The sequence below is a fragment of the Brassica rapa genome, chromosome A07, assembly GCF_000309985.2.
Source record: "Brassica rapa cultivar Chiifu-401-42 chromosome A07, CAAS_Brap_v3.01, whole genome shotgun sequence".
In the NCBI taxonomy this organism is placed as follows: Eukaryota; Viridiplantae; Streptophyta; class Magnoliopsida; order Brassicales; family Brassicaceae; genus Brassica; species Brassica rapa.
This window is the reverse complement of record NC_024801.2, coordinates 2,301,887-2,329,620: the sequence shown is the minus strand read 5'-3', so window position 1 is coordinate 2,329,620 and position 27,734 is coordinate 2,301,887. Positions and strand designations below refer to the sequence as shown.

The following is a 27,734-nucleotide window of genomic DNA, read 5'->3' as shown; positions in this document are numbered from 1 at the left end:
TCATGTGTGTTTCTTTGCTATGGTTTTATTTATATCTTAGTTGTAGTGAATTTCTATTTGTAAACTTCATTTTGTGATATTTTGAAGTAGTATGAAACTTTAAATGTCAAATTTAGAGTTTAAAAATGCTCAGTTTCGAATGTATCTTATTTATTTTTGGTTATTTTGTATATTTTCGAATAAAATTGATAGTTGCTGGGTAAAACAAGAAAAAATACCGGATGTTACAAAAATGTTGGGGGTTATAAATATAAAATATTTCACACAGAACCGATCCAAAACCGAATCAAAAGTTTATGGATATTTGTGTAATTTCAAACTTATTTACCCAAAAAAACTTGGACCTGAAAAAAACTAACCTGATCTCAACCCAAAATTTTGAATTTCACATGACTAATTGCTACTATTTTTTCAAGTTAAATGCTTCTTTTTTATTTGACCAGCAATTTAGAGAAAAAAATAAGAATTTAGGGGTATAATAATGTCAAATGAAACGTTTTTGTTTTACGGTAAACCAATTTTAAAATGTGAGAATATCGTGGAAATTGTACAAAATGTTCTAGAGCGTTGACAGCGCCCCTTAAACCCTAATTATTTTCGCTGGTTGCGAATGATTAGGGAACAAATATATAGTTTTTTGGAACAAATATTTGCACCCCTAAAACATGGATATAATAAGAAAAGTAGTAAAATAACCCAACCAGATAGCATGGTCAATTATACTAATCTGTGGCATACTTAGACTGGCACGTTAGGTTGTCGTTTTGGTCTAGCGATGAGACTTTCTTTATCAATATTATATAAGCTGTATTATGGACTTCTCCTTCTCCACCGATTAATACACGCACATCAATATACGTAGGAAGCAAGAAAATGAGTAATCTTCAAACTGTGAGACACTTTTTTATTTAGCTTATTCAAAAAAGTTAACGTAAAATTATTCTTGTGTTGTCTTTATCATCGAAATCTTCAGTCATGTGTTTCTCTTAAATTTATCGGAAATTACTTGATTATTATTACTATTTTATGGAATGAGCAGGTGAAAAAGCAACTGGAACCATGGTGTGAACTTAAAGACAAAGTGGTTCTTGTGACAGGAGCTTCCTCTGGTATAGGAAGAGAGATCTGTCTTGATCTAGCCAAAGCTGGCTGCAAGATTATAGCAGCAGCTCGTCGTGTCGACCGTCTCGAATCTCTTTGCTCTGAAATCAACAAAACCGGAGTCCAAGCCGTTGCCCTTGAGCTAGACGTGTCATCAAACGCAGCCACCATTCAAAAAGCGGTAAAAGAAGCTTGGGACATCTTTGGAAAGATCCATGCGTTGATCAACAATGCCGGAATCAGAGGCAATGTCAAGTCTTGTTTAGATCTGTCAGAAAACGAATGGGACAACGTCTTAACAACCAACTTAAAAGGAGCTTGGTTAGTAGCCAAATACGTCTGCGTTTTGATGCGTGACGCTAAAACCGGTGGTGGCTCGGTGATAAACATTTCATCCATCGCAGGGTTTCACCGCAGTTTAGCTCCTGGTGCACTCGCGTATGCTTGTTCCAAAAGCGGTGTTGATACCATGACAAGAATGATGGCTATTGAGTTAGGTGCTTATAATATTAGAGTGAACTCGATCGCGCCGGGGCTTTTGAACTCAGACATCACAAAAGATCTTATGCAGAAAAAGTGGCTCAAGGTTGTGGCCGAGCGGATTCTACCGTTAAAGGTGAACCAGACCGTGGATCCGGGTCTCACTTCTCTCGTTCGCTATCTACTTCACGACTCTTCTCAGTATGTCTCCGGCAATATATACATTGTTGACTCTGGAACTACACTGCCCGGTCTGCCCATCTTTTCTTCTCTATGAAATCTTAACACCATGTTGTAATATAAATCTTGGATGTTTCATGTGTGTAATTTTCTTTTAGCTATAATAAGTACAAATGTACACTTATTATAGCAAAAAAAAAAACAGAGAGATCAAGGTCATCTTTCATTCACTATTTAAAAAAAAAACTATATATATTTTTATATATCGCATTTGGTACTTACAGAAGAAACAAGAACTTCACATGATCTAAATCCAGATTTACAACCAATCAAATGCTTTATTGCTCCTGCCAGGAAAAAAAGTTCTCCAGAACTTGCATAATTAAAACTCAACCAAGGGCACTGGCGCGGACCATCCAGATCCGACCCATAAAATTCGAATCTGTTTCTCCACAACTTCCGAAAAATTTGTAAGAGTTGGTGTAACTGTAAACATTTGTGTTACTGTACAATTTAATAAAATTTCAACTAAGTCGCACTTTTAGTAACTATAAAACTTAGTAAAAGTTGAACTAACTTTTATTGTATCTTTTACATTGGCATTTATTTTTTTGGAACACATTGGTAATATGTTCTTTTATTGTATCTTTTACATTGACAATATGTTCTTTATTGAAGTTAAAATAAATAAAGATAATTTTCTAGAGAAAAAGTAGAGACATTATATTATGAAATATATTTTACATAAACTTAGCAAAAGTAGATAAAAATTACATGTCATAACTCTTAAACACACAACTAATCTCCAATTGGTCAGTCACGAACAGTCAAATGAATTTCATTGTAGAAGTCCCAAGCTGAACATTGCCATAAACAACGATCACATTTCCATCGTGTTCTTGATCCATATATGGAGACTACAAACACTAGTTCTATTATTGCGGAGCACCAGCAATCATATGAGACGTTGGGATCTATTCTTTCCAATAGAGACATAAACATCTCAGGTTTACCGTAATCCCAATGGCCAGAGAGCGTTCAACTAGTGATCATGTGATACATCCGATCAACATATTCACGAGTAAAATCATGATAGTTGTGAACCAATCCTCTATGATCAACGCTAAATGCTAAGTTCATCATATCATCTACATATTTGGCAAGCAAGCATCCTCTCTCACCTGCAAGATGAAATTTTCCCTTCCTTCATCAAGTAAATGGAGGATGAAGTATTCATACATACCTTGCAAATAGATGGCCTCTGGATTACCCAGTTGGTAGCACTTAAGCCTGAATGTTCTAACAGTATTGACCTGATCTAACTAGTCATTCAAGAAAATGAGATCGACAGATTTGTAAAAGTAATCTTCTCTGCCAACTGCGTTTAACCCGGGGAAAGAAACTTTAGCACAACCAAAGTCCCGGATATTGGTTATTGCTACCTTGGATAGAATCTTGTGAAGCATGGAAGGAGGGAGAGAAGCCAAGTTGAAGTTCGCCACATAGAGATATTCGTTTAATCAAGTAAATGGAGAGATATTCATTTTATGAAGTAAATGGAGTATTCCCGTTTTATTTATTTGGAGAAGATGATAATGATCATCTGACCCATCTACAATTAGACTCCTCGGGAAGACACGAGTTCAGAAGACACGAATTGTCATTGCAACAGTTGCATACCTTGGATTTGAAACTTTTGGATTTGAAACTTAGTATAACTTTAATTGATAAAAATATATAACTTTGTATAAGTAAGCGAAATAACTGATTTAGAATTGTCAAAAATCATGAAACTAAGCAAAATTTTAACGATTTTGATAGTCTAAATATAAGAAACTATGTAAAATTTTATGAAATTTAGATATTATATAGTTATATTTTGCAAGAAATGATAGCAACAAGCATTATCGGATATAATAAATGAAAATGCTAATATTTAGTAATTTTAGTTTCTGTTATTTAATGATTTATTACTCCAACTACAAGTTGTATCTCTTCCATTTAAAAATGATTTGATAGACGGCTCTAGAAGACACGAGTTCAGAAGAGAGGACTTCTTCTACACGACTTCTCATTGCAACAGTCGCATGCATTAGATTTGAAATTTTGTATAACTTTAATTGATAAAAATATAATTTTGTATAAGTAAGTGAAAGAACTGATTTAGATTGTCTAAATATATGAATCTAAGCAAAATTTTAACAATTTAGATAGTCTAAATATACGAAACTATGTAAGTTTAAGAAATTTAGATATTTTATTTTTATATTTTGCAAGAAATGATAACAAAAAGCAATATCGTAGATAATAAATGAAAATTATAATATTTAGTAACTTAATTCCTGCTATTTAATGATTTATTACCCCAATAACAAGTTGTAAGTCTTCCATTTTGACACGAGTTCAGAAGACACGACTTCTCTCTCACTCCAACAGTCGCATATGTTAAACTTGCAGTTAAACTCCACAACACTAAACCGTGTACAATCATCATTACATTTGCATTTAAACTTTACAACACTAAACTGTGTACAATCATCATTACATTTGCATTTAAACTCCACCGCATTAAGTTAAATAGTCTCCTTCACTGCGAAGGGATAGTTAGATCCATTATTACATCTACATTTCACTACAAAGAAAAGATTCATCATCTTTGATTCCCGATGTTCTGTTTTTTCTTATGATTATACACTTGTTGATTATCTGATTCCCTAATAAACATACTATTCACACTTTCCGATCCACGATTAGTCCAGTCAAATTACAACTATGAATCTTGTAAATCAGAATCTCTGTAAATCGATCGTCTATGGTGGATTCTAAACATTGGCTTTAACGATAATTTAAGATACATACCCTGTGAAACGGAATCAATAGCTCAATGATTTAGCATCCAAGCGACGAAACCGAGTTAGCTCAATGCGATGATAGCGAGGAAGAAGAGAACGCCCGAAGAAACCCGCGGGGGTGAGATGAGAGAGAGAAAATAACAGATTCGATTACTCCCTATTTGAAAATAGAATAATGATTTTTGATTGGTCATCTAATGTCATTCAATCCCTATTCAATCGATCAGGTAGAGGAATGGCACTTTCGACATTAACCATCATTATGGAAAGTATCAAAATAGATAAGAGTATGACATAATAAATAACAGTATGATAGAATGAAGTTCACCCATTAAGAACATCCGAGCGTTTCACCCACTTACAACCCTACAAAATAATTTTAAAATAGCAGAGTGTTTTATTTTTGTTCTAGTAGTCAGTCCTAGTAATTTAAGTTATAAAAAAAGATATATATATATATATATATATATATATATATATATACTATGCGTCCACATGGTCGGACAAGACTGTGTTATATTATATAACTACCACGTCCACGGTCCACATGATCAGAACAAGGCTGTGCTGATCTGTTTGGTTACAGAGTAATGTAACGTTGAAGACTTTCTCTGAATCAGCATGGCCCTTCTCGAATTCTTCAACAGTTCTGTCTTAAGCAGATTTCAGATATCGCCCACAACATATATCGACCAACAATAAAGACATGTTTTACACTTTAGCTTACATCGAGAAAGTGTAGCATGATGAAGAAGTTAAATGGCCTTGGCTCACGTCGATAGTGATAACTTCTGGTCTGAGCTTGATAAAGTCTTGCAAGGAAGATGAAGAGAAACTTCGAAAGAAGCCATGATCTCTGCTTATACATTGAAAAAATGAGAGATGTCAATTCAAGTCTCACACTGAAGAATTAGACAAAGAGTGTCTAATATATAAAGAGATGTCCAACTCTAATAGTACGAGACCTTTTGAGAAGGAAACCAAAAGTAAATTCATGCGAGCCAGCCAATTAGGCCCAAAATGGACAATATCGTACTAATCGGATAATATATAGTTGGACACGGGATTTTACAATCCTAACAATTGGTATCAGAGCGGTTGACGAGAAATCTGCAAGAAGACCAAAATACCCTTCGAGTAGGAATGAGACCCTTCAAAGTGGAAAGGGAGGTTCGGCAAAGATTAGTCAAAACATCCTGGAATTGTAGGAAAAACATTCTCAAAGCCACTCAAAGTAAACCTTGCGACTAAAGGTGTCGAATGTTGAAGATGCGACAAGGCACCGAGATGATTCGCTAGAGGAAAGGGCACAAGGTGTGTGGTCCTTAGCTTGAGGGGGAGAATGAGAGATGTCAATCCAAATCCCACATTGGAAAATTAGATAAGGAGTGTCTAATATATAAAGAGATGTTCAACTCTAATAGTACGATGCATTTTGGGAAGGAAACCAAAAGTAAATCCATGCGGGTCACCAATTAGATCCAAAGTAAACAATATCGTACTAATCAGATAATATAGAGTTGGTCACGGGATTTTACAATCCCAACAGAAAACATGTTATTTTATAAATTATGTCAATCCGCTCTTAATATTCCTCAGTGGTCCATATAAAACTTGTGTTATTGATATCACGCGACAGATTATTATAAAGCTCTACTATTTTATGGAATGTAAAATGTACGTTTCATAACTATTCTAAATCTATAGAATCGCAACAAACACAGTCACATTAAACTGAACTTTTATTTTTTGGTAAAAGAAAAAAACTAAACTTGTTGATATATATCACCAAAGCTCACTCCCCACCCAAGAAACCGCAACAGCTAAAACGCTTAATATGAATGCAATTGAGAAGGTAGGTGCGGCCGAAACGTTAACTGCCTCCGGTTTGGGACTCCCTGAACTATAACAAACAACTAAATATTCAGTCAAAAAGAAAAGAACAAACAAACAATCAAGTAATTTATCCAACAAAAAAAATCAAGTACAGTAAAATAATATAATTTTAATAATTCAAATTTAGAAGTAATATTTATATTAAAAATATATGAACATAACTCTTCTTTTTTAAAACGAACAACCGTTACAAAATCTACAAAGTATATTTAAAACAAAAAACAAAAAAAAAATGATTTTTTTTAAACCAAATGTTAAAAAAAACAATTATTTCATTTTTTAAATAACAAATTTTCTAAATTTTAACACATCTTATTAAATAATTTTCATTAACACATCTAATATATTAATTTCCTTATTTCCTAAAAATAATAAACAATTTACCTTGGAGGACAGAAAGTGATGATGTAATCAGCACCGGAGCAAGTGAAGGTGCTTGTACCGTCGTCATAAGCATAACTATAAGCCGTAGGGCAAGCTTTCTTGAAGAAAGCAGAGTACTCACTCGGCTTACACTTGTCCGGCGTTCCAAACGCGCCGCTACAGCAATACTCCGGCGTTCCAAACGCTTCGCAAGCACTCTTGCACGCCACTGCCACTGCGTCAACCGTTACTTTCAGCTGAGCAGGACAAACGCCGTTGAGATCAGCCGCGCAGCCCGTGGCGTTGCATTTACCGACTCCATTAGCTCCGCCGCGAGGAACGACCATCATGGGGACGTTGTTACCGTCCACAAGACTGACGTCGAAGAAATCAAGGTTGTCGGAGCCGTTGAGTGTGAATTCGGCTAGTGTGGCCGGAGGGTTGGCTCCGGCGCCGGAGCATTCTATTTGGGAAGAGCCGCAGTCGCCTGTGACGCAAGTAAACTTCCCGGTGGTGGCGTTTTGATTGCAGAGCGTGCGACCCCATATGCGGCCGGACCAGGAGGCAGGTATGGAGATAACTCGTGACTCGGACGTGTTTAAAGAGAAACCGGTGGTGGATAAGGGAGCGGTTCCGGCGCCAGAGAGAAGTCCCGGCCAAACAGTGTAGTTGCATTGGTTAACAACAGTGAAAGTGGTGGAGGAAGCACCATTGATGAGAAATAGAATCACCACTAGAAAGGAAGGAACTTTAACCAAATCCATCTTTGAGAATTGAGGCATTATTGTTCGCTTTTCACTTGGTTTGTTGGTCGTTCCGGTAAAGTGAGATTTTGATATATAAAAGGTTATAAGAGTTGTTGATAAGTGGGGATTAGTGCAATGGAAACTTCCATAACATCTATTATCTGATCCCCCTATGTATATGCCATTCCAGAGGTATATACCAGATCCCCTCCCCCCATACATGATACATGTTCAGTGATCTTTTAATTTATTTCAACGTCCACATTACAAAACTTGTAAAATAGAAATATACGAACTAAGTTATTTCATTGATTTTTGCCTATTATTCGTTTTACATTTTAATTTATGTGCTATTTTCAATTATTAAAATTTAATGTGTTCAAATTCGAAAACTCTTTTCTTTTGTTTGTTAAGGAAAGAGACAAACTAAAGTTAAACGTTGGATAGGAATTTGTAGGATCGTTTATAGAAGTTGCATAAGGTATTGGGTTGGGTCAACAACACTGGAAGAATGTCTTTGGGAATGTTGTTTTTTACAACAAAAGGCTTTTCAGTGTATTTTGGAATGCTAATTTATTAAGAAGATTTTAATATCTATTGTTTTATAAAATTTAATATCAAAGATAGCATAAATATATAATTAACAAATACAAATGGATATATTTAATCAAATACCTTCAATTAACATTTACACAAATTTTTATCGGAAAACCCAAATTAAAAATTTCTAAAAATAGCGTTCATTCAAATAAAAATATATGATTAACTATAAAGAAATTTCCTAAGATAGCACTAATTTTTTTTATCATAGATATAGCACACAAAGTTCAAAATTACCAAAATATATCATTAAAAAAAGCTAAATAGGCACTTATATAATTATGATTAAGTAATCAAGACTTAGGGTTTAGATTTGAGAGATGGGGTTTTAGAAGGCGTGGAGTTTAGGATTTAAAAAAATAATATTTTAAATTTAAAATAGTTTCACAAACATTTTTTGGATTTAAAAATCAAATTTTAAAAAACAATTTTGAAAAATTGAAAAGATGAATTAAAAATGTACTATTCAAAAATAATGATTTTTGAATTTTTATTTAAATAATTATTTTTATTTATAGATAAATTATAAGAGTTTTTTATCTCTTTAATGAAACTTATTTTGGTAATTTTCCTGATTGTGTGCTTTATTATTAAAAAACTCATTTTATTATCTTTTGAGAATTTCCCCTAACTATATATAGATATTTAAAAAACAATTAAAGTGTGTAAATGAAAAATTCTACAATAGAAATATATTTTAAATTAGAATTTAGGATTTAGTATCTAAAGAGTAAAATTAGGTTTAGGGTTTATAGTAATTTAGTTTTTTTTTGTTTTGTTTAAAGAATGCTATTAAGATCGTTTTTTTTATTTGTTATTTTTGTGAATATTTTTGGTACTATTGAAGGGATTCAACCTATATTTTTAACATGTAAGCTGATATATTCTAAGAGTATCAATGAGTTTAAGATAAAGTTCAACATAAATGTTTCAAAAGGAGTTAAATGTCATATTGATAAGAAATCTAAATATATGTTTCCCAAATAACAATTAAAATTATTTTTTAAAATTAAACTATGTTACTATTACTATATTAATGGATTTAATGAGTTTCTCGCATATAATAATTATTCTTTAAAGCATTTTTTATTAGATACTAGATATGAGTCCGTGTGTTGACATGTATTGTTTAATGTTTTAGCTTTATACCATGATTTAGAAATTTAAAAGTTAATTATGGTTATGAAAAGTTTACATTCACGTGTCAATCCTATCTATCTTCAATATTTTTCTCATTTTTTTCATTTTGTTTATTGCTTGATATAAATATTGACTTGAATATTTTATTTTGTGCATAATAAATATTTTATATTTATTACTTATTTTATATTTTCTGCATATTGTGAAATAATAAAATAATAATTATATATTAATTAACTAAGAAATTAGTTACTATTATGTAATAAATTGGCTTGTGCATATAAATCAAACGACCGGTCGTGTTTATTCACAATCATTTTAGGGTAAATAAATCAAAACAATAAATCTTATCTATTGACTATTGTATATGATATATAATTAAATTTAAATAATATTACCATAGATATATAATATACTTTTAATATGGATATTTATTGAATGAGGTTTATACTCATATGATTTTATGATTATTTGCATATTTGTGTAACAAAATTTTACAGCAACGATTTTTTTTAATGTGAAATATTTAGGTTTCAATAATTTATAATCATTTAAAAAGAATAATAATCACTAGCATCATCACACGTTCACAGAAGTTGTGTAACCTCACTGTTAAATACTAAATCCTAATTAATAATCACTAAATCATAAATTTAAAAGTTATGGTATTTTAGCTTGAAGGTAATATTAAAAAGTGGTATCCACGTTATAGTATTTCAGGTAAATTAATTTCCCATTTTGGATTTCAAGTAGTTTTCCAAGTTATGGTATTTTCCAGGTTTGGCCAACTACTAATGTTGTTTAGTTTTTTTTTTTTAAATCCTAACAAACAGAAAAGTTTACAAACTTATTCAATAGTAATTTGATTTAGTTTTTTTTTAAAGGAAAACTACTATCAAATACTCTTTTACTGTATTTTTTAGAATTGTAGAAAAATAAAATTAATATTACCTAATTGTTTACAATTATCTTTTGTATTGGATTTAGAAAAATAAAATTACTCTCAGATAATTATTTTCAGTTAATGTTAACTATTTTTAGAGGTTGCATTTTCAAAAAAAAAATTTCAATATAACTAATATTTTTTCTTTTTAATTAAATAATTTTTAGTATCAAATTTGTCATTAAATTCTTGAAAATAAAAATTACTAATAAATAAGTTTTTACATTTATTTTTTGTCAGGATTTAAAAAGAAAAGAAAAAGCAATTTTTTTTGGGTAGGATTTAGAAAAGGAAAAATATATATTTAAAATTTTATTTTATTTTGAATTTTAGAAAAGGTTATTTTCAAATAATGACATGTTTTTATAAACACATATCACAATCCAATATTCTTTTATTGACACACATTGCAATCATGTTAATTAACAATTTTAAAGAGTCAAGATTTATATAATAAAATTTTCATAAAATATCTAAACATTAAATAGTTTTTAAAGCAAAATAGAGAATAAGAAAAATTTAGAACTTAACTCCATGAAATACCATCAAAACACGTGTATTATTTGAAATGTAAAATAATATATATAGATAATATGGTATATTATTTAGATATTTGTTTTAATAACTTTTGGCAATAAAGATGCTAAATCCGTTTACCAAAAAAAAAAAAAAAAGATGCTAAATCCTAGCAAAAAGGGAAACAAAACAGAACAGGATATATAACGTCAAGGACAGAAAGTGATGACGTAATCAGCGCCGGAGCAAGTAAAGGTGCTTGTCCCATCGTCATAAGCGTAGCTATAAGCCGTCGGGCAAGCTTTTTTGAAGAAACCAGCGTACTCACTCGCCTTACACGTGTCCGGCGTTCCAAACGCGCCGCTACAGCAAAACTCCGGCGTTCCAAACGCTTCGCAAGCGCTCTTGCACGCCACAGCCACTCCAGCCGCGTCTTCCATCGTTAGTTTCAGCTGAGGTGGACAAACTACGTTGAGATCCGCCGCACAACCCGCGGCCATGCATTTACCAACTCCGGCTGCTCCACCGTGAGGAACGATCGTCACCGGGATGTTGTAACCGTCGACGAGGCTGATGTCGAAGAAATCAAGATTACTGGTGAAAATGTTTGAATTTGCTTATCATTCACAAACGATGTACAAGAGATTATATGGACAGAGATCATAACAGATCTTCCTAGAATACAGGAGAACTATTCTAACGTAAACAACTTTATACACAAGTAGAATATTATCTAGGAATATTCTTTCACCCTCCCTCAGTTTGGACGTGGGGTTGACGAACGTTCAAGCTGGTCCTGAAGGAGTTGAAGAGAGTTGCCGGGAGGCCTTTAGTGAATATGTCCGCGTACTGAAATTCTGATGGTACATGTAGGACTTTAACTTCACCAAGGGCAACTTTCTCTCGTACGAAGTGAAGATCCAGTTCGACATGTTTGGTTCTTTGGTGTTTGACTGGATTGCTGGAGAGATACACGGAGCTTACATTGTCACAAAAGATAATCGTGGCTTTGCGCATTGGTATGTGAAGCTCCAGAAGTACGTTACGTAGCCAACACGTCTCAGCTAGGGAGTTTGCAACTCCTCTGTATTCGGCCTCTGCACTGCTGCGTGAGACTGTCTGCTGTCGTTTAGATGACCAAGAGATCAGGTTGTCTCCAAGGTAGACTGCGTAGCCTGACGTTGATCTTCTCGTGTCGGGGCAGCCGGCCCAGTCTGCATCTGAATATGCGGTTAGGTTATCAATTCGTGACTTGAAGAGCTGGAGTCCATGCGAGAGAGTGCCCTGAACATAGCGTATGATCCGTTTAAGGGCATTGAAGTGGGACATTCTTGGATCATGCATGAAGAGGCATACTTGCTGAACCGCATAAGTGATATCTGGGCGAGTAAACGTCAGGTACTGAAGCGCTCCTGCCAAACTTCGATACAGCTTCGGATCATCCATTTTGAGTCCTTCATCCGCTGAGAGCTTTGAGTTGACGTTGGAAGGTGTTTTTAACGGTTTGCAGTTCACCATTCCTGCTCTCTTTATAATCTCAGAAGCGTAATGCTGTTGAGAAAGAAGGATACCTGCACTGTTATACTCAACTTTGAGACCAAGAAAGTGAGACAGTCTTCCCATATCAGTCATTGGAAACTCGCTCTTGAGACTGGAGATGATGGAGTTGATGAGCGTTGGAGATGAGCCGGTGAGAACAATATCATCTACGTACAAGAGGAGATAAGCGATCTGAGACCCTTTTTTGTAGACGAAGAGAGAGGAGTCAGATTTTGTTGAAGAGAAGCCTAGTGTTGCGAGATATTGACTAAACCGAGCGTTCCAAGCCCGTGGTGCTTGTTTGAGTCCGTAGAGGGCCTTGTCAAGCTTGCAGACATGATGTGGATGCTGCTTGTCGACGAACCCAGGGGGCTGATACATGTATATAGTTTCAGAGATTTTACCATGTAAGAAGGCATTTTGTACATCCAATTGCCTGATGTCCCAGCCCCTACTGAGAGCCACATTAAGCACCAATCGTATTGTCGCCGGCTTCACCACCGGACTGAAGGTCTCATCAAAATCGATTCCTTGTTCTTGTGTCTTGCCATTTGCCACCAAGCGAGCCTTGTGATTCTTTAGAACACCATCTGCATCGAACTTATGTTTGTACAGCCACAAAGAGTTAATAATATTGGCACCATAAGGCTTAGGTACCAAGCTCCATGTCTTATTCTTAACTTGAGCATCATACTCTTTAGTCATTGCCGGGTTCCAGTTCGGATCAGATAAAGCTTTTTGGTGAGTTGTTGGTAGGCGAGACAAAGAGGAAGTATAAAGAGTGAATATTTTCCTTGGTTTAACAATACCAGCTTGTCCACGTGTGGTCATGCCAGTACGAGTTGGTTGAGGGTTTTGAGTAGTTTGAGAGGTAGATACCCGAGGAGGAAGCACAAGCGGGGCCGTTGATTGAGTGGTTATAGGCAGAGGTGCTTGTGGAGATTCAAGGATATTTCTGAAAAGAGGAGAAGGAGAATCATCACAGTCCAAAAAATTGTATGACTGAGAGATTTGAGTATCGTGATTAGCCTTTGGGAAGGTGGACTCATCAAAAATCACATGTCTTGAGATGATGATTCGATTCGTTTTGAGATCCATGCAACGGTAACCACGGTGATTTTGAGGATAGCCAAGGAAAAGACAAGGTTTGGACCGAGGTGAAAGCTTATGAGCATGAGAGTGGTTTATGTTTGGGAAGGCTAAACATCCGAAGACCCGAAGATGATCGTATGTGGGTTGACGACCAAGAAGAAGAAAATGTGGTGTTTTTGCATCAATGGCGGAGGAAGGTAAAATGTTTAAAGTATGAGCCGCCACGTGCATTGCCTCAACCCAATAAGATGGAGAAAGCTTTGCTTGGAAGAGAAGACAACGAATGGCATTGTTGATGGTTCTTATCATCCTCTCAGATTTCCCATTTTGTTGGGAGGTGTGAGGACAAGAGAATCGAACATTGATGCCATTATTGTTGAAATGATCCATAAATCTGGAATTGTTGTATTCTCCTCCATTATCGCATTGAAAAGCTTTGATTGATGATTTGAACTGAGTGTTGACGAAAGAAGAGAAATGTAAAAATTTAGCCAAAGCATCACTCTTATTACGAAGAGGATAGACCCAGAGATAATTAGAGTAATCATCAAGAAACAAGATGTAGTATTTGATACCGCTTAAGCTGAGGACTGGAGAGGTCCATATGTCAGAGTGAATAAGATCAAAAGGATGCAAACTTTTATTAGGAGATCCCACGCCCGATCAACCGTTGCTGCCATTGAGATCAGATTGAATACGGTACAGAACGTGTTATTAAAAAAAAAAAAAATGGATCAGAAGAGTGTAAGCTCTGATACCATGAAAATGTTTGAATTTGCTTATCATTCACAAACGATGTACCAGAGATTATATGGACAGAGATCATAACAGATCTTCCTAGAATACATGAGAACTATTCTAACGTAAACAACTTTATACACAAGTAGAATATTATCTAGGAATATTCTTTCAACTGGCGCCGTTGAGTGTGAACTCTGCTAGTGTAGCCGGAGGTTTGCCGCCGGCGCCTGAGCATTCGATTTTGGATGAGCCGCAGTCGCCTGTGACGCAAGTAAATTTACCGGTGGTGGGGTTTTGACTGCAGAGCGTGCGACCCCATATGCGGCCGGACCAGGAGGCGGGTATGGAGATGACCCGTGACTCGGATGAGTTTAAGGAGAAACCGGTAGTGGATAAGGGAGCAGTTCCGGCGCCAGAGAGAAGTCCCGGCCAAACAGTGTAGTTGCATTGGTTAACGACTGTGAAAGTGGTGGAGGAACCGCCATTAATGAGAAAGAAGATCACAAAGAGAAAGGAAGAGACTTTAATGAATCCCATCTTTGAGAGCAGAGATCAATTGAATCGGTGAGAGTTGTTGTGGTGCTTCAGTTTCATATACATACTAGTATATCTCCCGTGCTATGCACGGCTATTATTTATTTGTATGTAGATATACACTAAATATAGTAGATATAAATTTAACAATCTTAATTTGCATTTTATTTTATTTTTAAATTGATATTTATAACTTACAATTGCATAATATAAAGAGCCCTAATATAAATCCTGAAAGTAAAATATTGATCTTCTTTCAAAACCAAATAAAAATTTATACATATGAAACACAAATTGAAGAAAAACTTGTGTTTTCCATAAGTACTATTAATGTATCAACCTTACTTTGTAGATAAATTCTATTAGTGTCTTTTGTCGTGTTTATCTCTTTTTTTTTTCCAATGGATGCTTTTGTTATCTTTCACTATAACTTTTACATTTCTTCATTTTCAATGCTATACATGCTTTGACATTTTGTTTCCAAAAAAATCAGCCAAATTTTGTTAAGCTTAGAAGAAAAGTAAAAGTGAAAAAGTATATATAGATCAAAAGTAAACAAAATAAACACATAAATAAAAAAATAAGGAAGACCAACCTGGTCACTGATCAGATTAGTAGGTGATATATGAATCTTTTTCATTTTTCCTCTCACCTGAATTTCTCCAGCTCCATTTGTTGTCTTCTAATGATCATCATTTTTTCTCTTGTGGCACTTCTCAAATTTCTGAAAGATTTTGTACGCTTGCTTTACGGCGAGTCTCTATTATTCTCCTTCTCTTTTTTTTTGTGTGTCCTTCTCTTTTTTTTGTGTGCACATTACCACACAAAATAAGAACTTCCAAAAAATCCAGAATTGATTTAATCTATTTTGAAAATGACATCGACTTCGTTTACTTGCGTTATCACTTTCACCCAGCATGTAGCAAAATGTTTATAAAAAAAGCTATCAGTAGATTATAAAAGAAACGGTCGATGAAAAAAAAAATGCAACATGACGCAATTTAGGATTTGAGGAGGAAGAGTTTGAGTGTTTTTAGCGTAAATAACCTGGACACTACTAACGTTCATCAGCCAATTTTGGAGTACGACTGGCCTGCCCGTTTGAAGCCTATTGTTGTGCCACCGTGGGTTTGCCAGAGATTTCGTTGATATTGATCCACCATTCGATACTATGGATACGGTTAATAAAATTTTCAATCTATCTGTTTTTTTTTTTTTTTTTCACGATGAGATACAAAGATAAATCTTAATACGAATCGGCAAAAGCCGAGTTGCGAGTATCGATCCAGTGTGGCACACACGTGTTAACATATGAGAAAACACGCTTCCTTGTTCGAGCTTGTCTTGCCAGGAAGTCTGCTTTGGTGTTACTGGATCTGCTCTTGTAGACCACTTGTCCATCTTGGTAGGACGCCCATACAGTTTTAAACTCGTCAAGTTCAGTTGCAAAGGCCGGCCAGTCTTCAGGTGTAGCGATCATTTTGACTAGCTCTTGAGAGTCAGTAACAAAATAATTGCAGTAACGCTGAAAGCGAAGTAAACATTTCAGAGCCCATATCAAACTTTTTAGTTCAGTATGAAGCGGTGAGATTTGTCTATGGCATCCTTGGAGCCCCAAGATATCTATTGAACCGTCTTGTAGCTGTAGGATCCATCCTACTCCACTCGTGGTTTCATCATTTTTCCATGATCCGTCCACCCTACATATGAATGTAGGTACCTCAGTGCGGGTTCTTGGTATGCATTCCATGGTGCTTTCACCTGGGTCGATCACTTCATTGGCCAAAAACCATGCATTACATTCACGTATCGCTAGATCAATTGTGTCCATAGGTGAGAATTCACGTCCATTAAACAGTTTTTCATTCCGGGCTTTCCATATATACCAAATAATCCAAGGAAAGACTCTGGTTAATTCCTCCATAGTTCCACATGTATTGGATCTTAAGAGGAGGTAATCCATGTTGGTATAGAGATTTTCTGATGGGAAGACTCCCGGAACCGAAGGAATCGTTGAGAGGGCCCAGCATTGCATAGCGGGAGGGCATGTAAAAATCGTATGGTTAATCGTTTCCTCAGCACAGCCACATCTTGGGCAGCTAGGATCGTTCCCAATGTGTCTTTTGAAAAGTCTTTCATTGACTGAAATTGCCCCAGATAAAATCTGCCACATAAGATGGCAGATTTTTTTCCCGGTTTTGGCTTTCCTAATTTTTTCCTTGAGCGGGTTGAGGGAAGGTAGCTGGTTCCTAAATTCAGTATCCTCGTCTGGTTTTGATCTTGCAAGCATATAGCCTGACTTGACCGAGTATTTCCCAGAAGTGGTTAGGTTCCAGCAATATCCATCCCGACCGGGATTTCTCTTGAGATTTAAGCTTCGAACCAACGGTATGTCGTTGGGGTGGAGCAAACTCCTGAGTTTAGAATCTATCTGTTTAAAATTGCAATTTCACACTTTAGACAGAGAGTTAGAAGCTGTTACAAAGAATTTAGGAATTTAAGCAAGTAGAGATGAATTTGAGTAAAAGCTCTGTGAGTTAAATTTTTATCTAAACGAAAGATTACCGTTTCCAAAGATCGTGAGATGATGGTGTAGTGTGAGGAATATTAGGAACTTTTAATTTTTTTTATAGAAAAGATTAGTTGAGATAAGCACACGAAACTGTTTTGTATTTTTTTTTGCATTTATGTTTTTAAAATTTGTAAAACATATGACATGTGTCAGATTTCTATTTGTTAGGCGACTTGCGCTTTAGTATATAAGGGATGTGTTAGAGTCGGCCGTGACTTTGACTGGGCTCCAAACTAAAACTTTTTTGGCCCGTTAACTTAACCATTTATTGGAAAACTAGGGTTTCAATTGATGACCACGCTTAAAAAATATAACGGTAAAAATTTAGTTCCTTAAATTTTATGCCATTCATGCTGAATTAAAATTACAAACGCATGAGTTCCACTCTATTCCTTTCATTTCTTTATGAATGAAACAAATTATGAAGAAAATTTTCCTTCTCCATTTTCGATAAGGAACAAATTGAATACTAATACATACTAGATCTCGACCCGCGTAACCGTGCAGATTTTTGTTTTCATTTATTTTTATATAAATATTTTTTTTCAATTCTAAATTGGTATATATTATAATATATATGTGTCTATCAATTTATAAAACATAATAAGTTTACGGTATATTTTTTTCATTGAATAGATTTCAAACTTTCACATGTATTTGTATCTTCTTCTATATATATATATATATATTTTTAGATTATTATTTTATTATTAAAATCGTAACTATATATATAAAGTTTAGTAAAATATTGTTTTATTGTCATATTCAAAGATATTGTAACATGTCACAAATTTAGAAAGTTTTTAAAATTTTATACTTTTCGTTTCATAGATTTATATTATCGAGTAAATAATTAAACATTTAGTTTTTGTTTAATTTTTAAAATAAACTATATAGTTTAAAATTTGTTTCATTGGTTTAATGTAGTAAATATTAATCATTGTTAGATAATATGATTTTTGTTATTTAAAAAAATATTTATAATTTTAAAAGTTAACATCGACAAATATTTAGATATTTAACGTATGGAGGTATAATATTATAACATTAAATTATATCTATTTAATTTATACTATCTATAAATCTAATAGATCATCTCTTGTTTAGATCCAATTATTGATAGCCCAATAAAAGTTTCTGTTAGGCCCAAAATTTAAAGGGGAAATTACATTTTTATCACTTTCATGATACCACTTTTCATTTTTACCACCACTAATGAGACATTTTCAAAAATACACTCTTCATTAAGTGGCAAAAGACTCTTATGCCCTTGTTATTTATATATATAATAAATTATTATTTAAATAAAAAAGTAAAAAAATAAAAAATAAAAAAAAGTAAAAAAAATAAAAAATAAAAAAAATAAAAAAATGTAAAACTTTTTTTATGTTTTCGAATTATACTTTTCAATCGAACTTTTTTATAAAAAAAAATTTTTGAATTATTTTATTTTTTTTTCAAATTTCTTTTTGAAAAACGAAAATTATGTTTGAAACTATTTTTTTTAATTTTTAATATATTTTTTAAGTATTTATATATTTATTAGAATCATAAATTTCACATTCCAAAAATCCTACCCCACCCCTCAACTCTAAACCCTAAGTCTAGATTAGTTAATCCTAGGGGTATAATTATATTTTACCCTTCATTAAAAGTGAGGGTAAAAATGGTTAGTGTAAACATGAAAAGTGGTACTATAAATGTGGTATTTGTGGTAATTTCTCAAATTTAAATGATAAGATTAGAGATTAAATGTAAAATGATTTTCTAGAAATAGGTTCATTAGATCCATTTTTAAAAAAAATCACACATGAATCAAAGTTGTGACTTATGCTTTAATATATAAGATGTTTCTATTTATTCATTTCATCAATTGAATTTTTTTTCTTTATATTTTTCTCTTTCGTTCAATTAAATTGTCACCAATTGAAGCCCAGGTGTTTTCATGCACCATGTGCAATAATAAAACTTTAAATTTAAATTATATTTAATGATAAAATTTTGTTAATATTTTATATTTTATTATTTTCTTACCAATATTTTAATATAATTTTTTTTAAGTATACATAAAATTAAGATAAAATAAACACTTTTTGTCATAAAAAGCACTTTTTATTTTAAACTTTTATCTGCTAAAATATATGTATATATTTAAAATTGTAGTTTTAAATAGATTTTATCTACTTTTTTGGATAAAATATATTAAATAAAAAATGATTTTAAACAAAATCATGTATAATTTGATAGAAATTTAACTTGTAAGTAGCATAAATGAATGTGTATAAATATGTAAAATTTATGCTAATGATGGAAATTCTCAGAATCAACTTGTAAGTAGCATAAATTAATGTGTATAAGTAGTATTCTCATAATTTTATACTTTAAATTAATTTTATCAAATTTTATTATTACTTTTGTAGATAAATAATAATCATGTATATTAAATCAATTTATATAAAATTTGTAATTATGAAAAAGTAAAACTAAATAGTATTTCTAAAATCTGTAGATATGAAAAGGATAAAAATGCATAATATGAGTAATAAAAACTGCATAAAATTTTAAAGAAATTTATAATAATAAAAATTGTAGAATTATAAAAATAGAATTAAATAATATTTTGAAATTTGTAAAATGTTGTTATATTTTTGTCATTATATTATTTATTGTTATATTTAAATATATTTACTTTAATGATGTTATATATGAGTTATTACCATATTTTAGAAAGTTTACTAAAAATATAAATCAACATTAAATGTGATTGTCCGTGTCACAATTAGCCTAAACCATGTCATAATTGTTTTTTTTTAATGAAATTGCATGTAAAGATGACACATAAACAGAATTCAAAAAATCATTTTTAAATAATGTCTAAAGGATATAAAAATGTAGCTACCAGAATTCGAACTAGGCAACCGAGGTAGACATACTGTTTACTAATAGACTAATAGCACAGCAACCTTAAAACAAGACCTTGGCATTTAGAGGGTGTCGGTTCGGTTAGGGTATTTCGGGTATTAGATAGTAGGGGCTAGAGGATCCATTTACTATTTGACCATTTTTTAGGTTTGGATTCGGTTTGGGTAGTTTCGCTTTCGGTTCGATCTGGAACCATATGAGAACCAGATTTTTACTGGATTTTTTTTGGTTCCATATTTCTGGTAGTTCGGGTAACTCTGGTTAAATATCAGGTATTTTGAGTAAAATATCAAATAATTAAGATGATTTATGATGCATGTCTTGGATATCTCAGATTATTATGAATATTTCAGATAAAATTATTTGGATACTTTTGGGTAGTTCAGATACTTTATAATATTTGTGTTTTCAAATATTTTCATATACTTTTAATAGGTTTTTAAATTGTAAATATATATATTAGTAATGTTGTATGTATATATATAATTAATAATATTATATATTCGAGTATCCGTTCGGTCCTGGTTCGATTATTTTGGATATAGAAATATTAAAAAAAAACATTCGGATATTTGAAGGTTTCGGTTCATTTCCGGTAGGATATTTTGGTTCGTTTTCGGTTCGGATCTTCGATTCTGGTACTTTTGTCCAGGCCTAATTAAAACTAAAGCTATGTGAAAGAGATATCAACTCGGTTGGTTCTTTATATGTTACAAGTGCCTTATATTGCAATTTGCAACCTGAATGTTTTGTAAACGTACGGTATTCGGTTTTACACAAATTGAATGGCTGAGTTCAGTCGGCTGAGTAATTATCAAATCGTTAGAGAGCTCTTTCCTTTTCGACAAACCAGCACTTTCTAACGTTAGTCTGAGGTTAAGCACATGTATTCCAAGCCCAGTAGAAACAATGAAAACTGATACAGTACTTATTCAAGATAGTTGCTCAGTGTAATCTCTCAAACTTTTGGACTGGGTATATCTCACGAGTTTAAAATGATTCTTTAAACATGAAAGATCACTGAAAGAGAAACCAAAAACGGGATACGCAACTAAATATCACCATGTCTCTTCTCTGTACAAATAGATTCTCGCTTGTGGATATCAAAAATAGCTTTTACTAATCCCTTTCACCGGCTAGATTGTACTTTAGCTAAAATTCATTTCATCGAAGAGTATGGAAACATCAATTCAATGGGAATATGGCAACCTTTTTGAAGCAAAACCATGTCAGAACTTCCCAAGAACAAGCTCTCAAACGAAACAAAAAGGAATCGGGACTGATCTCTAGTCAGATGGTGGATAAGAATATAACATGCTAATAGCACGTTTCAATCTTTGCATACGGGAGTGACTATCACATTACATCACACCAATTGTAAAGAAGGACAAAGAAACTTCAACTTAAGCAATCACACATATCATTCAAGGTTCACACACTTATGGGTAATGGCATCAACAAAAACAGTCAAGAACCTGTCATATAGGAGGAGCAATATAGAGATGATAAACTAACTCCCAATAAACATATTCCAAAACATGAACAGAAACAACTCTGGCTATCACATTCATAGTCACCATTTGAATAGAAAACAAAAGAAGTTTATCAACATTACTTTTCTTTTTTTCTTTGTTAAGCAAGCGAAGAGCAGTCCCTTGCAAAGTGACCTTCCTCCCCGCATGTGAAACACGTGCCACCACCTCCGCCACTTCTTCCGCTTCCTCTACGATCACAGTCACGTGCCAAGTGACCAATGCCTCCACACTCGTAGCAAGGACCACCACTACCACCACAAGTACCGGACGGTCTCCTGCTTGTGCAAACTCTAGCCATGTGGCCAACTCCGCCACAGGTATAGCAAGTGTTTCCACCGCCACCGCCACCGCCGTTTGCCCTGCAATCCCTAGCGAAATGCCCCACATCGCCACACGTGTAGCATCCCTCACCGCCAGATCCACGGCCACCGTATCTGTTCCCACCGCGACAATCCTTCGCCATATGACCAACCACTCCGCAATTGTAACACTCGCCTCCGCCGCCGCCGCCACTGTTTCCACCGGCGTTCTGCCTACAATCCCTAGCGAAGTGTCCTACATTACCGCACACGTAGCAAGAGCCTTCGCCACCGGATCTACGCCCTCCGCCTCCGTATCTTTTCCCACCGGCGCAATCCTTCGCCATATGGCCAACCTCGCCGCAACTGAAACAGCTACCGCCGTTTCCGCGGGAGCTCACTTCCTTCTTGTTGAGAGATCCGCCGCCAGGAGCAGTGACATCGACGGCCTTGGTCTTGCCGTCGTTTCCAACCGCGATCGCGTACTCAACCGGCTCATCAACAGTCAAGGTTCGGAAGCCGTCGGAGACGATCGAGGACTGGTGAACGAAAAGCTCGTCTCCGCCATCATCGGGAGCGATGAAACCGTAGCCTTTGGCATCGCTGAACCAGTTAACTGTTCCGGTAGATCTCGCCGCCGATTGATCGTCTTGCGCCATACAGAGAGAAGAAGGAGAAACTCGTAACCGTTCGTTCGTGCGGAGAGGAAAGAGAAGCAACCCTAAATGATATCCAATTGCTAGATTTCGATTTGACCATTTATTGGCCACGTCAGCTTCCTTCCCTATCGGCAGTTGTTATCACGTGCCGTTTAAATCAGGCCTGATCTTGTTTAACTTATCTATTGGGCTTGTCATTGTCTATTTCATGCTGTTTGTGATTCTGTTGATTCCCCTTCTATATCATAAAGATTTACTTCAACCAGACCGACCATAATGTATCAAACCAAAACCGGTGATACCTTAAAATGATCGGACCATCTGAGTCCAATAAAGATTTTGATCATATTGGCTCTCTCCTCACAACATTTGACCTGATTTTAGACCATAACAACAATATCTTGCGTCGCAACGGTCATTCGAACTGCGAACCTCTGATACAATGGTCAATGATCCTTTCCAGTTGGACTAGGACATGTGTAAATGGGCTTGTTGTTACTCAACACATTCGTACAGATTTACAAATTGCGACAGCTTGAGTAAAAACTTGGACATGCTCCATTTCATAAGTTATTACCCAAATATAAAATTTTCATGATCTAACTTGAATGAGAATACTGAGAGCATATCTACTAGTATGGAATAAGTAAATATTTTGCTATTGTGATAATAATGTTTTCCTAATCCTAAAAGGCCAAGGTTTAGAGTTTTTTTTGCCACATTCATCCTTGTATACACATGTTTGTTTAGAAAATAGGATAAGTCAATCGAAAACCAAATTCTACGCGTTTCAAATGCATTTGTATTTCAACTCTAACTATGCATGTGTACTTCAGCTTTAACATGGCTGATGCGATATAGACTGATACACAAGCTTGTATTTTCACACTCTAGTAGATCATAATTCATAAGGTGTTTATTCACACAAAAATAATTTCACCTTTACATTGCGCTCATTGGTTATATGATTATCCATTCTTTTTGTTAGTGGTTATAAAATTTATGAAAATATGTGACAACAACACATGAAAACATGCAATCCCCATCTTGTTTCTGCACAAGAGATAAAAAGATTCAAGAACTTTCTTGATCTTGATTTTGTATATCCTCTCCAATACTGAAAACTTCTTTCAGGTTTTCCGAGAAATAAGATAACCAGGAGGGTTTCTAACATTTCTTGATTTGATACTCGCAGTTTTCAAAAGTCTACGAAACTCATGGAGACTGATTTTACCATCATGATCAATGTCTGCTTCTTCAAGTAGTGGCTCAATGGACCCTTTCAAGCCAGTATGCTGCAAAGCAAACAAAATAAGAAAACCCTATAAATAATGTGATGCTAAAATTATACAAATAAGAAGCATAAAGTAAGTGAAATTCAAACCATTCGAAGTTCTTCTGCTGTTATAAATCCATCTCCGTCTATATCGAATTTCTCAAATGCTGCTCTTGATCTCTGTTGCCATTTCTCAGAATCATGCTCCTCTAGTTGGTTTACGTGTAACGCAGCAGCAACAAACTCTTCGAAATCCACAAATCCATCTGTGTTGCTATCAATCTGCATGCAAGCATCAAACACAACTCCTAGCTTAATATTAGAACCTCATAGTAAAATATCTGTATAGTATTCTCTTTATTTCTGTCCGAGCAAGGATTGATGGGCCAGTTTTGGGTCAGATCAAGGTGGATTGATCGGACTCTGATATCATATTAAGTTAGATTGACTTCCAACCTTAAATCAATTGGTGAGAATTGGATTAACTCATCTCTCTTATATATTATTTAAAGATTCCTTCCAACTTCGAATGCTAGAAATTTTGTCTCTAATAATTAACTAACTTAAATTTACATGCATACCGCTTGAAGAATCTCAGCGACTCGTGCATCTTTAAGCTTCCAAGGATGATCTTTCGCAAGAGCCTAAAAGAAACATGAACTAATGTCAAGTATAGTATATGATGTATTGCATGAGAAGTTTATATAGATCTGTGTTCATTTTTACCTGCCGCATCTCGTCAAGGCTAATGGCTCCATTCTTATCAGCATCCATCGCACCAAACTGGTCTCTAAGATCAGCCAACTCCTCTTCATCAAGCGTCGTTGCAAGAGCCTAGAACCAAAAGAACTCATGTTATATAAAAGCACAGCATCAAAACTTCAAATGAAATACAGTATTTCTTGTTAAATACCCTTAATGCGAATTGCTTGAGGCGGCTGAATTTAACAAACTGACGCATATTGCTGAGAACAGATATGTCTATGGGAATCTCAGTTGCATCTCCTCCTTCTCTAACCCATGGATGTGCTTCGACAAAGAAAAAAAAACACAATCATCAGAAGAAGATCAGAAAATGAAATTAAACGATGAAGAAATGTGCTTACATAGTGCCTGCGCAGCTGTTAATCTAGCTCTTGGGTCTTTTACTAACAACTTCTTAACGAAATCTTTGGCGCTGTTGCTAATGGTTGGCCATGGTTTTCTTCTGAAGTCAGGTTTGTTCTTCAATACCTAAATGTACCAAAACATCTTTAATTCAAGATTAAGAAAAATATTAAAAATATTTTTTTTTCCTAGAGGGATAACTACACAAACCTCTTTGAAAATACCATCTTCAGTCTTATCCCAGAAAGGTCGTCTCCCGCAGAGAAGAATGTAACTGATAACACCAATACTCCATACATCTGATTCAGGTCCTGACCTTCGTTTCAATACTTCAGGTGCTACGTAATACGCGCTCCCTACTATATCATGAAACTTCTTGCCTACAACATTGTATCAAAGATTATTGCTATATAAAGGTTAAACAAATAAAAGTAATACATGAAGACGAACTTTGAAACTAAATTTACAAAAAAAAACTTTGAAACTAACCTGGTTTTATGAAGTCTGATAAACCGAAATCTGTAGCTTTTAGAGCCGAATCTTCTTCAGTTGATTTGAACAGAAAATTCTGATTGGTTTAAAATAAAAAGTAGTGAATAAAAAAAAACTACATATTTAGAAACGTGATGTTGAAGAAACTATTATACTAACCTCTGGTTTCATATCTCTATGAACCAAACCACGTAAATGACATTCAGCTGCAACTTTTAGCATCTGTCTCACTACCACGGCCGCGTCTCTCTCGGTATAATGACTATCTTTCCTGAAAAAATAGTAACAAAAAGCATTAAGACTCGACCGTTCATCAATAAACTAAAATGTATCTCTTAGGTAAAGCCTTACTTGGATAATATCCGATCCAGCAACTCACCACCCTCACATAACCTAAAGAACAATATATACAATGAGTAAACTAATTAGCACTAGAGAAGAGTCTCCTTTGTCACTTTGTTGACCCAAGTTGAATGGCCAAAATGGTTCTAAATTGTAACACAAAAAAAACTTAATGATTTATCTTGTGGTGCAAGAAAGAAGATGATAACTGAAACACATGGTATAAAAGGGTCTTTTTACTTACTCCATGGCTATATAAACAGAGTTCTTGTCCTCGAAGGCATTGTAGAACCGAACCACGTTTTCATGACCAGTTAAAGCTTGAAGTATCTTCACCTCTCTCCTAACATCTTCCACAGCTATCGGCAGTGTCATCTGCCCACCAAATCCAAACCCTAGCGTTAAGCTCAAGAAACGCAAGAAAGAATCCAATTTTTTTACTAATAATAACGTTACCTTGGCTTTATCGATTTTCTTGACAGCGACACGATCTCCTGTCTTTTTATCGGTAGCCACGTATGTATAACCGAACTGGCCATGTCCGAGCAACTTCCCGATGGTGTAACGGTTATCGAAATCTTTAGCGTACCCGAAATCCACGCGCTTACCGTACGGGATCTTTTCTCCGTGTCTCTTCGCCTTCTCTCTCGCCTTCCCGTGCGTTGGCGTCTGTCGCGTTTGCGTCTGCGGCGGCGTTTTCTTATTCGTCGTCGTCGCGGCGTTACGTCGCTGTTGGGCCTTGTGGTCTTTCTGGATCGTAACGGCTAGGAATGAACATGGCGTTTGCGGCGGTTTGGGTTTAGCGACGGTGAGGGGATGATGTGGTGGGTTGGGACTCCGGGGGCTGCGGTGTTGGCGGCCGGATACTTTGGCGGAGGAGAAACAGAGACCCATGGTTTCGGTTTCTGGATCCTACGCGAGGAAGGATGTTTTGTCCGAAGATGTTTTGTGTGGCGTTAATGAATAGAAAATGAAGTCGCCATTGAAACAGCATTGCCAGACATAATGAAAGAGAGAAGGGAATGTCATAAGTTCAAATCGTGTTGGAATCAGTTTGTCTAAAACAAGAATTAAATTAGTTTCCCATTAAAAAATGTTATTTTTTGTGAAAACTAGTAGTTAAAATGTTAAATAAACGAACTAGTCTTAAAATAAATGTAATCATCGAACCTAAACTTATTTTAGGAATACAATCATTTGTCCGGTCATTTAGTTATCACCGGTTTTGGTTTGGCACATTCTGGTTGGTCTGGTTAATGTAACCTTTATGATACAAAAGGGTAATCAAACCGGTTCATTATCACAAACAGCTTGAAATCGACCTTTTAAAAGACTGTTTTGTCTATCTAATGTTAAAGTAAATAAATCTTTGATGATCTAAGCAACGGATCTGAAAGTTGGAGACCAAATATTTATTAAGAATTTTAGTGGGGGTTATTGGTTGGTGTATTTTGATGGATTTGAAAATCCAAACTAAATCTAGTGTTATTGGTTTTATGATTTTAAAATATGTATTGAAATCATGTGTTATTCATTTAATGATTCATAAATTCTAATTCAAATCAAGTGTTATTCATTTAATGATTCATAAATTCTAATTCAAATCAAGTATTATTCAATCATACGGATTTACTAATAGATTTGATTTCATAATGTATTTGAATGGATTTGCATGGATTTCTTTGTGAAAAATACAAAGACCCATTTCCTAAGGAAAACCTCCGGATTTGTAAATACTAATCCGAGAGAAAATTTGAAAATTTGTATATTTTACTTGGATTTATAAATACTATATGGATTTCTAAAT

The 27,734-nt window shown here is 34.5% G+C and overlaps 5 protein-coding genes across 6 annotated transcripts; 1 reads left to right on the top strand and 4 right to left on the bottom strand.

Annotated features, from left to right (window-relative positions):
* The first annotated feature begins 873 nt into the window (after positions 1-873).
* Positions 874-3,401, top strand: LOC103845910 (3-oxoacyl-[acyl-carrier-protein] reductase FabG). The gene is made up of 2 exons (XM_009122824.2): positions 874-891; positions 1,040-3,401. Exons 1-2 carry the CDS (start codon positions 874-876, stop codon positions 1,856-1,858), a joined length of 837 nt encoding a protein of 278 aa, XP_009121072.1. The 3' UTR covers positions 1,859-3,401.
* Positions 3,402-3,718: 317 nt separating this feature from the next.
* On the bottom strand, positions 3,719-9,190 carry LOC103845909 (thaumatin-like protein 1). Its single transcript, XM_009122821.3, has 2 exons — positions 6,894-9,190; positions 3,719-6,516 (listed from the first exon to the last, which is right to left on the bottom strand). The coding sequence occupies exons 1-2, from the start codon at positions 7,838-7,840 to the stop codon at positions 6,399-6,401; spliced, it is 1,065 nt and encodes a 354-aa protein (XP_009121069.1). The 5' UTR covers positions 7,841-9,190; the 3' UTR covers positions 3,719-6,398.
* A 254-nt stretch (positions 9,191-9,444) lies between these two features.
* LOC108870195 (thaumatin-like protein 1) lies at positions 9,445-14,985 on the bottom strand. Of its 2 annotated transcripts, none has more exons than XM_018655521.2 (2): positions 14,362-14,985; positions 9,445-11,411 (listed from the first exon to the last, which is right to left on the bottom strand). In XM_018655521.2, the coding sequence occupies exons 1-2, from the start codon at positions 14,724-14,726 to the stop codon at positions 11,027-11,029; spliced, it is 750 nt and encodes a 249-aa protein (XP_018511037.1). In that variant the 5' UTR covers positions 14,727-14,985; the 3' UTR covers positions 9,445-11,026. The 2 variants fall into 2 exon arrangements, with proteins under 2 accessions (XP_018511037.1, XP_033131368.1); XM_033275477.1 differs by having other exon boundaries at positions 9,445-11,414; positions 14,365-14,985.
* A 6,615-nt stretch (positions 14,986-21,600) lies between these two features.
* LOC103845908 (cold shock domain-containing protein 3) lies at positions 21,601-22,834 on the bottom strand. Its single transcript, XM_009122820.3, has one exon. It carries the CDS (start codon positions 22,708-22,710, stop codon positions 21,850-21,852), a length of 861 nt encoding a protein of 286 aa, XP_009121068.1. The 5' UTR covers positions 22,711-22,834; the 3' UTR covers positions 21,601-21,849.
* Positions 22,835-23,604: 770 nt separating this feature from the next.
* Positions 23,605-27,350, bottom strand: LOC103845907 (calcium-dependent protein kinase 16). The gene is made up of 12 exons (XM_033275469.1): positions 26,384-27,350; positions 26,172-26,302; positions 25,937-25,978; positions 25,745-25,856; positions 25,583-25,661; positions 25,304-25,473; positions 25,093-25,219; positions 24,900-25,015; positions 24,713-24,820; positions 24,568-24,630; positions 24,095-24,268; positions 23,605-24,005 (listed from the first exon to the last, which is right to left on the bottom strand). The coding sequence occupies exons 1-12, from the start codon at positions 26,819-26,821 to the stop codon at positions 23,841-23,843; spliced, it is 1,725 nt and encodes a 574-aa protein (XP_033131360.1). The 5' UTR covers positions 26,822-27,350; the 3' UTR covers positions 23,605-23,840.
* Between the last annotated feature and the right edge of the window lie 384 nt (positions 27,351-27,734).